At 44.8% G+C, this 13169-nt stretch overlaps 1 protein-coding gene across 1 annotated transcript; it reads right to left on the bottom strand.

Moving 5' to 3' along the window:
• Positions 1-2064: 2064 nt before the first annotated feature.
• LOC107742608 (vacuolar protein sorting-associated protein 13B-like) lies at positions 2065-12859 on the bottom strand. The gene is made up of 7 exons (XM_016555653.1): positions 12842-12859; positions 11958-12074; positions 10257-10400; positions 5978-6095; positions 2962-3155; positions 2164-2259; positions 2065-2076 (listed from the first exon to the last, which is right to left on the bottom strand). The coding sequence occupies exons 1-7, from the start codon at positions 12857-12859 to the stop codon at positions 2065-2067; spliced, it is 699 nt and encodes a 232-aa protein (XP_016411139.1).
• Positions 12860-13169: the final 310 nt, after the last annotated feature.

The following is a 13169-nucleotide window of genomic DNA, read 5'->3' as shown; positions in this document are numbered from 1 at the left end:
CACACACACACACACTCACACACACACACTCTTACTCACACACACACACTCTTACTCACACACACACACTCTCTCACACACAACTGACGACACACACACACACCGAGAGCGAATACTGATGCAACACACACACACACACACACTCTCACAGACACACACTCTCACACATACACACACACCGAGAGCGAATACTGACGCAACACACACACACTCACTCTAAACGAATGACTCCAGGTCACTGTGTTGCTGCAAATCACTGTCATTGTGAACACACCTTTAACAGGACAACAGATTTACAGCCGCTGAGCGATGTCACTTCCTCTTCCCATTAAGGCAGGGCTGGATTAAGTCTAATATCAAACATCTGGAAGCTCGCAGCGCTGCTAAAGGACATGGGGAGGGAAATTAGCCAGATTTAAAGCATTAGAGGAGATCCGCGCCTCCGCGCTGCAGTTGTTATGAGAGAGAGCGCGCCGCAGGTTTGAGTTTCGTTTATGTAGCGCTGGCGCTCTGATGTGGACGAGGGTCGCAGGTTCGAGTCTCCGAGGGCAGACGCGCTCTGACTCACACGACATTCCTGACGGGAAGCGTGGAACGTGGGAGTCCCGTTACTGCGGATGGAGGGACGGAGGAGAGGGAGAAAGAGTTCACGAGCTGCTCAAATTCCCTCCTGATTTGTGGAGATTAAAAGTGCAGCGAGCGATGTCACTTCCTCTTCCCATTAAGGCAGGGCTGGATTAAGTCTAATATCAAACATCTGGAAGCTCGCAGCGCTGCTAAAGGACATGGGGAGGGAAATTAGCCAGATTTAAAGCATTAGAGGAGATCCGCGCCTCCGCGCTGCAGTTGTTATGAGAGAGAGCGCGCCGCAGGTTTGAGTTTCGTTTATGTAGCGCTGGCGCTCTGATGTGGACGAGGGTCGCAGGTTCGAGTCTCCGAGGGCAGACGCGCTCTGACTCACACGACATTCCTGACGGGAAGCGTCATTCAGCTTCGCCGGAGGAGCGACACTCATCTGCATCTCAGAGATCAGCCTGACGGCCAAAGCTGACGATATCTGTTTGCTTTACGCTTAGATTGCTATCTGAGGCTGACACGGAACGACAGAACGGCACAGAGAGAGAGAGACACATTCTAGAGCCACCCAAAAGTGTTCTTGCCTTTTTCTTTTCATTCTTCTCACACAAAGTGGAAAAGACAACAGTCACCGTTATTTATTCAAAAACATCCAGATTCTGTGTAGCGGTGCTGCAGTGTTACACTCTCACAATACTGCATCACTGCATGAGAATGCAACCAAACATTGTGAAAATCCTTCATTTTGGTATTTTTAAAGGATTGTAACTGGTGCTAAATATTCTAAATGAACCGAGTCTTGGTTCTGAATCTGAAAACTGACACCTAATTAAGCGAGACTAGCGCAGGAAGAGCAGCGTGACAGGTGGAGGTGAGCGAGAGGACAGCGGTTATCAGTGTGTCGCTCCGAACACCTCCTCAGGCTGACAGACCTACCTCTGCTGCTGTTCTCCATCGTGTACAGATAATCCATGTAGAACGCACCGTAGCGCTGCAGCCCCGCGTTCTCCGTGTACGTCTCCTGTGAACACAAGCAGAGCAGAACCGTGTTCAGTGACAGGATCACACACCGAACCACTGGACCTTCACTAACCACAGACGATCAGCTCATCCTGAACCTGTGATGCTTCTACACAGAAATACACTGGACTATCAGCCTCTGCAGGACTGCAACCGTGTTTATGATTAGAAGATCTACATTATGAGGCCAGAAAACAGAAACACCACAAGCTGCTTAGATAGAAAATATTGACATTCATTCATCAGGTAGAAGCCTTTATCCAAAGTGACATACAGATTGAAAGAGTTTGGCATCACAAGTCGCTGAATAAACCTTTCTAATGAATGCACAAAACTGAAAAACATTTTAAAAAAGGCATGGCTATGAGTTTCAATCTAGACTATTATGCCAGTCTAGATAAAGTGTTGAGCTTCAAAACTGACACAACTAATATGATTCAATAAACTCAACTTCTGCTGTGTCTTCGGCTAATAGATGAGCTGACAGGACTCAATATCAGACAACATTCAGTCTTCATTAGTTTTGAATATCAGTCATTGGATTTAGACACTTATATATATTCTGACCTCCACCGTGATTCCCTCCTGCTCCACACTGAGGACCTCACGAGACTTCAGCTTCTGTGGACTGTAGTAACTGCTCTCAGAGCAGCTCTCTGTCAGCTACACAGACCAGACAACACAGACTCATGAAAACTATACTGATTCAATCAATAACAGTCTCAAGAAACTGGGATGCCATACATTGTTTTCCAACATATGCTAGGAACTTTCCCAGTTTATCCCGCGCTCATAAATCCAGTCTAAGACAATCTAAAGCTCTAATCGCTTGTAGCTCTTCTTGTAAGTCTGCTGATGGAGAACTATTATAAACTTTGTACATCTCCAATCCCACAGGCTCCACAGCTCAAGATTCACCGTTCTTTAATGTTTTTAGAGGAACAGCATCAAATAATTAGTCCTCCATCAACTTTACAGGTTTCTCGCAGATTCTCAGCGGATGATGAATTGAGAGATTAAAAGGATTGAGTGTAAAATCAGATGAAGTGATTTGAGAAGAACAGACCAGCAAACTCCTGAGCATAAATCCTCAGTCATACCGGCGTGATCGGACTCTAAAACACTGACCATTTTAGGTAGAAAAAAAAAAAAAGAGTCCAATCTGGACTGACAGTGATAGGAAACAGAAAATACAGTATATTCATCATCCACAGCGTGGAGAGCTCCCCGAGATCTGGACCTGGCCAGAGAAGAAGATGTGGAGCTGTGTGGCTGACTACCTAGAAGTGAATTTAACACACAACTGAAATCATATGTGACTGATACTGTATACATACTAATTTGTTTCTGTTTTTTCCCACTCACCTTAAATGTGACGGAGGCTTTGGTGCAGTAGAAGCCGACAGACACTATGGGGTCTCTGGGTGAGTTCTGCAGGGGCCGGGTGGCTCCAGACTCCTGTGTGTCCGTGTAGAGGCCAGACTCGCCCTCGCCCTCCTGTGATTGTTCCGTCCTTCGGACAGACGTGGTGTAATTGGTGCTTCCATAGTCTATCACGCCTGGGACGTTTCCCATAGTGAGATACCGAGAGATTGTTTGAAGGAGAACCCAGAACTACGTTTTTATAATCTGTCGACCCAAAAAAACGAGCGTTTAAGGACACAAATAGTTGTAGATGTCGGGGTATTTCATTCAGTTAGATCATTTCTCAAATAAAAGGAAGGTCAGGAAAAGGGGCACTGACATAGACCAATAAAGTTTAGTTTCTCAGTATATCTCCTCCTCTCAGGTTCACATCGGGTGGAGAAATAATCCTTTGACATGATTAAAATAATGAATGTTATCTGTTGGTGATTACGTTTCCTTCCAGTGGGCGTAGTTCTCAGAGTAATGACACGTTGCGCTCTACTTTTGTGTCCTAAACGCTCGTTTTTTGGGTCGACAGCTTATAAAAACGTAGTTCTGGGTTTTTTAGCTTGTTTGCTGTACACCTCGTCACACAGCAGCTTGCAGACATTGTTCTGTTTTTTGTTATAAGTCAGAAATTACACGGAGGCAGATTCCCGCAATACAAAGTCAATGGAGAGTGTTGCGTGAGCGTGGTTTTCTGATTATGACACGTGTCGCTCTGTCTCTATGTACATTATTTCCCCTTGATACTGTAACGGCAATGATTCATTGTGATGTTCTTCTGTGTGGGTCAACGGCATGTAGCGCTATAGGACAGACGTAATTTTACAGATCAGTAAATCAAGACCTGTCCACGTCACATTGATCAGCAGCGTGCAAAACTGTGAATAAATAAATTCCACACAGAGACCAAGCTACAGCATCCCATCATTCAGTGCCGGAATCAGTTCAGCAGGAGCACGCTGAGTCCTGCGCTCGCGTAAACGCTCAATAAATCTGCTTTACACAGCGTCTGCACCATTAATGACACTGGGGACGTTCTCGTTTTGTTTCCGTCTCTTACCCACAAAAACAAAACGCTTGACACTTTTCAGGATTAGTTCATTGCAGCTATAATCACAATGTGTGTGATGCATGTGTGTGTGTGCGTGTGAGTGTGTGTGAGTGCGTGTGTGTGCATGTGTGTGTGTGTGTGTGCGTGTGTGTGTGTGCGTGTGCGCGTGTGTGAGAGTGTGTGTGTGTGTGCGTGTGTGTGTGCGTGTGCGCGCGTGTGTGCGTGCGTGCGTGTGTGAACAGAGCACCTCATGACCAGAAGCTCCAGTTGAACAGCATCCACGGTCTAAGGTCATTACTCAACAAAGCACCAAAGAACTGAAAACATTACGAACCAGAGTTTCAGCAATAAAATATTAAAATATACAGCAATAAATGGTCATAACCGCAGGTCCAATGGCATTATGGAGCCCTGTTGAACGCTCGCAGTCCCACTTCAACTTATAAAACTTTAATGCTTTTTCCTTGTTGTCCAACTTAAATGTTTGTCTTCCTGTGCGAGTGGCACTGCGTTTTATTAATGAGCTCTGGAGCACTGCGGATCATAATCCGACAAACTCAAAGCCTCACGATCAGGTGAAGAACAAATAAGTGTTTTACAGCAGCAGCGAGGGCTGCTGGGTCCCAGTTGTGCTTCATTTCCTGTGGGCATCACTCATGCGGGCGTGTGTGTGTGCGGTCGACGCTTACCGCCGGGTCAGTCGTGTGTGTGTGTCGAACATGCAGGTCAGTGTGTGTGTGTCAGTCGTGTGTGTGTGTGTGTCAGTCGTGTGTGTGTGTCGAACATGCAGGTCAGTGTGTGTTTGTGTGTCAGTCGTGTGTGTGTGTGTGTCAAACATGCAGGTCAGTGTGTGTGTGTGTGTCAGTCGTGTGTGTGTATGTGGTCGAACAGCAGGTCAGTGTGTGTGTGTGTGTGTGTGTGTGTTGCACCTGCATTCACAGTCATAAAGTCATTCCCTGTTAGTGCTCTCTGGATCCAATTTATCCAGCAGTGCAGCCGACTTTCCCTCCGTCTGCCTTCATCTCTCTGTAAACTATTGCTTCAGCTGCACCTGTGCTGCGGCCCGTGGGGACGAAAAACTCCAGTCATTAAATAGCTGGAAAAACCAACCGCTTTATGTGCTACTCGAGCCAAGAGCGGCTCTCAGACTCCACCGGCCTCTTCCTGCCCGCGGAGCGCATCAGAATAAAGACACGAGACGTGAATGTGTTTCGATGCACAGGAACGAGCCACCTGCTCTAAGCTTCACAGAATCAATGCAACAAAAACACTGACAGCTTGAGTTCAAACCATCTAAATATCGATCTGAATAAAAAGCTGTCAGAATCAGCAGAGACATTTTACCAGTCGCATAGTTTCATTTTCATCATGATCATGTGTCGTTACTCTGCACCTGCAGTCAAATCTCATTTCAGAGCTGCACACCGAGCCCAGTGTTCACACTCGCTGCACAATTAACCTCAGAGTAGGTACGTCAATTACCAGACAGGTTTTGTATCTACCATGACATTAAATTCTCTCGTATGAGCCGATCCCTGAACACATGCCAGCAGATGTGGAGGAAGGTTAGCGGTCGTTGGCTGTGATTCTGCCATTGTGAACAGCACTTACACTGTCATGCAGCTACAGCTCAAACGCTTGTACTTTTCTAGCCAATTTTTAGAATTACAATTAAGATGTAGAATTGTAGAACTCACTAAATGAATAAATGTGTGATATTCACAACCAAAAAGTGCATATAAAGTTAATTATGGCATACTGAGTGAAAGAGGAATGTGTGTGTGTGTGTGTGTGTGTAAGCTTCAATGAAAACAAACAGTGTGCTGAGCTCTGATGGGGGTCTTTAAGAGGCTTTCCAGATAAGAGCCGCTGCTCAGGGAGGGACCGTGGCCCCGCGGCCTTCACAACATCACTCACCTGGGGGCAGGTCAGGGTCGCTCGGGGCCTGCTGCACCCGTCGAGGTTTAGACGCGGCCTTAGAGCTCTCAGAGGCGCTGCGATTGGTCGAACTGGACGTACAGCTTTCATTATCATCCTGCACACAGAAACAACACAATCACAACCTTACACACAACATCTGAGAGGAGACACGAGATCAGACGAGATGAGATGAGAATTAAGATTTTATAACACTTTCTGTGTGTTTGAGTGTGAGTGTGTGTGTGTGTGTGTTTGAGTGTTTGAGTGTGTGTTTGTGTGTGTATCTAAAGGAATGAGGAGTTCTGCACAGATGCACTGTGGGATAAACAGCAGTAAAGATTTATTTCTCATTTATTGCTGCAGTCTGCTGTGTGTTTGTGATGAAAGAGTGAAGATGCAGCTAAAACAATCAGACGAGCACAGCGTCGAGGTCAGACGCAAACATCCCAGGATAATTGTCACTGATAACAGCCACTGATTTACTGGAGAGATTCACTTTACTGCATCAGCAATGGCCTCTACGCCCCCCCCACATGAGCCACGGTGACCTTTGACCCGAGACCAACATCGCACGGGCCCAGAGTTAAACACACTCAGTCAACCTCCGTAACATCAACAAACCCTTCAGCAGCCACACCACACGCCTCCATCAGCTCCAGCTGTGTTAATGAAGACGTCTGACACAACAACACACACACCAGCAGATATAATAAACAAATCACACAGAGAGATTAACACTGAGCGCTCACACTTCATCTACAGAGACCAGCTCTGAGAATCTACTGGAGATTATTCGCACACCTCCACATCTGCAAACACTTGCACAAGCGCAGCACGTCTGCACATCTCCCTGAGTGCTGCGCGTTCAGCATCACTGCAGACGTGCTGCTGTAGATCCAGAGCAGATCCTGCACACGAAACGCCTGCAGATGTTTCTACAGGATCATACTCTGCTGCTCAGAGGAACTGTAAAAACAAACTACATTCATTAGATCATTAATCACCAGAGAAACTCACAGCGGACACCGCAAACCTCCTTCTGTTCTCAACACACACACAACCTGAGACACAACACACACACACACATGAGTGTGTGTGTGTGTGTGTTTGAGTGTTTGAGTGTGTGTTTGTGTGTGTATCTAAAGGAATGAGGAGTTCTGCACAGATGCACTGTGGGATAAACAGCAGTAAAGGTTTATTTCTCATTTATTGCTGCAGTCTGCTGTGTGTTTGTGATGAAAGAGTGAAGATGCAGCTAAAACAATCAGACGAGCACAGCGCCGAGGTCAGACGCAAACATCCCAGGATAATTGTCACTGATAACAGCCACTGATTTACTGGAGAGATTCACTTTACTGCATCAGTAACGGCCTGTACGCCCCCCACATGAGCCACGGTGACCTTTGACCCGAGACCAACATCACACGGGCCCAGAGTTAAACACACTCAGTCAACCTCCGTAACATCAACAAGCCCTTCAGCAGCCACACCACACGCCTCCATCAGCTCCAGCTGTGTTAATGAAGACGTCTGACACAACAACACACACACCAGCAGATATAATAAACAAATCACACAGAGAGATTAACACTGAGCGCTCACACTTCATCTACAGAGACCAGCTCTGAGAATCTACTGGAGATTATTCGCACACCTCCACATCTGCAAACACTTGCACAAGCGCAGCACGTCTGCACATCTCCCTGAGTGCTGCGCGTTCAGCATCACTGCAGACGTGCTGCTGTAGATCCAGAGCAGATCCTGCACACGAAACGCCTGCAGATGTTTCTACAGGATCATACTCTGCTGCTCAGAGGAACTGTAAAAACAAACTACATTCATTAGATCATTAATCACCAGAGAAACTCACAGCGGACACCGCAAACCTCCTTCTGTTCTCAACACACACACAACCTGAGACACAACACACACACACACAATCTGAGACACAACACACACACACACACACACACCACCTGAGACCCACAACACACACACACACAAACACACACACACACACACAAACACACACTCAAAATTCTCTCTCACCTACACCTGTAACTTTTATTATTTTTTTCACAGTTTCTCTGTTTTATTTGTATAGCTGCAAGCAAATGCAAACATGTAATGAAGTATATGTCCTGTTTAAACTGAAATGGTCAGGGTTTCTCGGGCTCTGCGTCTGGTTTGGGGTCTCTCCGGGCCGGGCTTAACCAGCGCATAATTTGTCTGAACGTCATTTGCAATTTTCCAAAAGTTCTTTCTGAACGGGACGGCTCTGTGAAACACATCTGCAACAAATACCTGTTTGGGAATTTAACAGGACCCGTCCCGACTCATTTCCACATGGCAGAAACACGCAGACGGCAGTAGCTGCAGCGCTGGGTGATATTAGCGCAGTGAAACACGCATGTGTTCCAGATCTATTCTGCAGAAGCTGCTATAATCAGCTCTAATTGACTTCCCTGCTAAATGTGTTTCTGACTGGCCATCTGGCCTCAGGACCTCCTCACAACGACTCCCTGCGCGCGAGCGCTGCTTCAGCACAGGAAAACACGCTTCTGACACCAAGGAACACTGTACGTCTTTTGTGACGTCCGTGTCTGTGACGTGCAGTCGATTAGCACAGACAGCAATCTCCATGTTGTTCAATAACTGACATGAAGTCTTCAGTATTTGAGCCGCAAAGTGTCTCAATCACCTTTTTGTGATGAAGGAACTACTGGCCGCATTACTCGCTGCAGATGCTGCATGCAAACAACCTCACAGATTGTCACTTCACATGCCTTTCTGTGCAAACATCACATGAAGACCACGAGGTTTACTCAATGAGCAGCGGAATATAACATCAGTCAGGACTGGTGAGTGATTCTATCACACTAGCCTCATGTGATTACACTTTCAAACCATTGTAATAGTTTCATGTTTTAAAGATGCACACTTGCACACTCCACCACAAGTGCTATGGACCTCAGTCAGAGAGGACGCCATACTGTGCTTTAAATTAAATATGGCTTTTCCCTGACTAAAGTCTATTAGATTAACAAGAAACATGTTTCATATTTGTTTGTGCAAACTGTGGATTGAGTGATTGTCTGTTCAGCGCAGAAGCCGCACACAGTCATCAGATAAAGACAGACTCATTGATCAGGGTTTTCATACATAAACATCTGCTGTAGGGATGCAACAATACAGTTAGTCCACGGTTCAATTCCTACCTCAGTTTCATTTCGGTTCAGTTCTGATAGCTTGGCACATCAGTGTTTTTTTTGCAACAAATTAACAACAAAAAACTCCTGTAAACCTCTGTACACTGGAAAAAGCATGGATTATTATACGTCTGCTTAACATTTCTTTTGAGAGAGGTATTATTTTTCAGATTTTTACCCAAAATAGGATGGACTGGCCATTATTGAGTGCTATAAACACATGTAATGTGTGTTTCATTCATACTGCACACCAGAGGGCGCCCTCGCGCAGAAAATCCACACATGCATCACAGAAGTAACACTGATGATGTTCCAGGAAAACCCTGATGTGGATAAAGGTATTGCTATTGCTGTAACTGAATAAAAAGATGATATAAAGTTAAACGTTCTGAATGATGAAATGTAAGGACGATAAACACCCGCCTGAGACAATATATGGTTTGTGTTCTTCAAGCCATCTCGGGTATTTTCATAATGATATTTGTAAGCCATTTCTAATCAACATAGCCATTATTACAAGTATAGAATATATTTTCTGCCTCATTCTGTGATAAGAAGCCACATCAGATCCCAAAAGGAAGTTATTTCAAACACTCGACTTATGTTGTGATGTAAAAACAAGTTATAATGTTCTCTTTTGTTGGACAACAGGTTTAGAAAGGGTTATCATTGCATGTCTCGGGAAGATGCTCGGCGTGTGTTGCTTTTTCAAATATAAGCGGGGAGGCGTTTCCTCATCTCAGCACGTAAACTCACACACACTCACACACATACACTCACACAGATGTACACACACACACGCACGCACACACACGCACGCACTCACACACACTCACACTCACACTCACACACACTCTCACACACTCTCACACACACACTCTCACACACACACACAGAGCCAATTCTGAGAGAAATAAAACTCACGGATATCATTTAAACGCAAAACCGAAAAACCGTAACATTTGTGACGTCCCTAATCCGCTGTGCTTCAGCCAAACACAAACCCACGCTCGCTCTGAGCTTCAGCCGCTCGTGTCCCAGACTCTAGATCTCATTCAGACACTGACCGTGGCTCCGTCTCGGAGCTTGAGGATGCACTCCATGGTGTTGATGGTGATGACCACGGGCTCCGAGCTCAGTTTGGTCCAGGGCACGTGGATGCGCAGCTCGTGGATGTGTCCGCTCAGGAAGGTGAAGGGCAGCTTGAGCTCCTGCAAACACACACGCAGCCCATCAGTCAAACCAGAGTTCAGCAATTCAACACTCACAATCAAACAGAACCCATTCACAAAGGCTTCAAACGCTTCCCGAGGCGTCCTGACAGGATCCCAGAGTGGCTTTAATTGAAGATCACTAGAGAAAGTTTAACTCCCGCTCGGGACGACGCAAGCTGCTTCTAATAATATCCTGCATCAAACTCTGAGAGCGTGTGCGGAGCCAAACATTCTCACAACATCACAGTGATCCGTTCCAGATATTACAACTGCAAAAGCTCAGAGTTGCCCAAATAAGAGCGCAAAGCAAATGCTCTGCTGCATGTATGTGAGAGCTGGGAAACATCCACAAACATCCACTTCAACCCTTCAGAAACACTGACAGCTTTGAAGAAACAACATGGAAACACATCTTCTTTTATAAGATGTTAGCTGTGTTCAAGTCCCTGCACACAGTCACTGCTGATGATAACTGTTAGGGGTCGATTTACACTAAATGTCAGGGGCAGATTAAAGTTCATTCTGAATATGATTTTTTTAGTAAATTGATGCAGAATTATTTCTGAATCAGCTGACCCTTTGCTACTGACTAAGCAACTTTCCAAGCTTTTGCTTGTTCAAATGTAAATTTATAAAGGATCTGCGTGTTTGCGATGCAATTTTACAGAAATGATCACAAAATAAGGTTAAGCGTTGTTGCCGGGTCACTTCTACTAGCGACACTGAATCTTCCCTTCAATCTTTAAATAAATCTTGTTCATGCTGTGTATTACTCTCTGTGTCGCCGTCATTTCCATTGAACACGTCTGTAAGAGCATATTCATCTGCTGAAGCGTGAATGAAAGTCACTGAACGAGGCGACTGTAGTGTGAAAGTAACCTGAACAAAACTGTTCCTCACACTAATGTTATCAGCTGTAACTGCTGTTTTAGTGACACTGTTCTGATTCACGGCCTCACAGATTTAATCATGTAACTGCATTATTTAATAATTTCATCAATATCAACAGTAACAAGGGGAGGCGGGGCTTAGGGAAATCAATTGTTTCCAAAATACTGTTTTACATATCCACCGTTTTCCTACATTTGTGCTTTGTGCAAATTATGGGAGTAACATCCGTCAAACTGTAAACAATCAGCAACCGCCAGCTAATTTAAAGGTTCACTCTATGCCATGATAAACATTTTCAAAAACTAAGTACAAAGACGTGACATTATTCTCCTCGTGTAGAAGTATGAACAAACTACTTTCAGCAAACCATGAATGGAATCTCAGGAGTTATTACAGATGTCACAGGTATTCTGGTGTCACTAAAGTCACATTAAAATACCAAGCAGTACATTATTTTCCCGAGGAATAAAAATAGAGCGATGGAAAATGTTCAGATCGTTCAGTCAGAATGATTTGTTTCAGTCCTTCTGGGTGGCAGATCCCGAAACCAGAAGTGCCGCCATATTTTAAAATGCAGTAAAGCTCCTTCAGAAAAAAACAGGCAGAAGGACATCAGTGAAGGAAAGCTTCATCACAACAGTATATCAGCTGTGACTCTCTCACCTGCTCCAGCACGTCCAGTCTCAGGTCCAGTTTGCTCAGAACCACATCGCCGCCCCATAGTGACAGCTGCAGGTCCGACGGCTTCAGGTTCTTTATGTAGCGGTACAGCTGACTCCACTGTGATGTGACCCTGTCTCTCTCTCTCTCACACACATGCACGCACACACATTCTCACACACACACACACTCTCACACACTCGCACGCACGCACGCACACACACTCTCACACACACACACACACACACACACACAGAACTGTAGAAATCAATCTGGATTTCTAATAGACCATATTTGAGAGGATTGATCAGCTGACTTAAATCTCACTGACAGAGTTTTGAACAGAACATGAATGCTGAACACACGCGATATTTACCTGAGCAGCAAGTGTCATAATCCTCCACTGAGATCACCGGGGTGTACATAATAAACGTCTAAAATAATTAGCGAACGTTAAGTGTATTTTGATGCTATAATTTGATGTCATTAATGTCTCTCATCAGAGCCGCCTCGGCGTCTGTCAGCGCTCGTCAACGTCAGAATGATTGATGTGGCCAATCAAATCAAAGGAGGCGGGGCTTAACTGACGCTTCAGATTTAACGGTCAAAATTAAGATTAACGTTTTTCACAACTGTTTTACAATAGAATGTTAAACAACCGACAGTAATATTCAGCTAAACTAATCGACTTTTGTCCAATTCTGCGTTTTAAATAGAAAAATATAATTTACGTCATGTAATGTAATTCTTAGTTGTCAATGACAAGAAACATTAACTGCCAGTTTTCATCATATTAGGCATAAAATTAAGAATGAATGTGTGCATATTGTGATTAATCCATAAACGGTTACCTGTTTTTCTGATATCCTTTCAGAGAGTTCTCACACCTCCATCAGGACAGTCATTTAGACCATTCAAAACGTTTACTTTTTAATACATTTGAGCTCTTTAACTATTTTCATGTATTCTTATTTTATTTATTGCTTTAACTTTGTCTTTTTGATAAGAAGTGTCTTCGCATGTAAACGCTATGCCTGTATTTCACTGAGGGTGCGGTGATATCTGCATTTACTCATCATCTGAGCCTGTGTTTACGCTCTTCGCCGACACAGATGAACACAGACAGACTGACATGCGGTTTAAAGCTCTGACACTCTTAGCGAGCTCAGCTTTGAGCGGCGTTTCTGAAGCCCTGCGCGCATTCATGATCAACAT

Source organism: Sinocyclocheilus rhinocerous, unplaced genomic scaffold, assembly GCF_001515625.1.
Source record: "Sinocyclocheilus rhinocerous isolate Xijiao unplaced genomic scaffold, SAMN03320098_v1.1 scaffold1669, whole genome shotgun sequence".
In the NCBI taxonomy this organism is placed as follows: domain Eukaryota; kingdom Metazoa; phylum Chordata; class Actinopteri; order Cypriniformes; family Cyprinidae; genus Sinocyclocheilus; species Sinocyclocheilus rhinocerous.
This window is presented reverse-complemented; position numbering and strand designations above follow the sequence as displayed.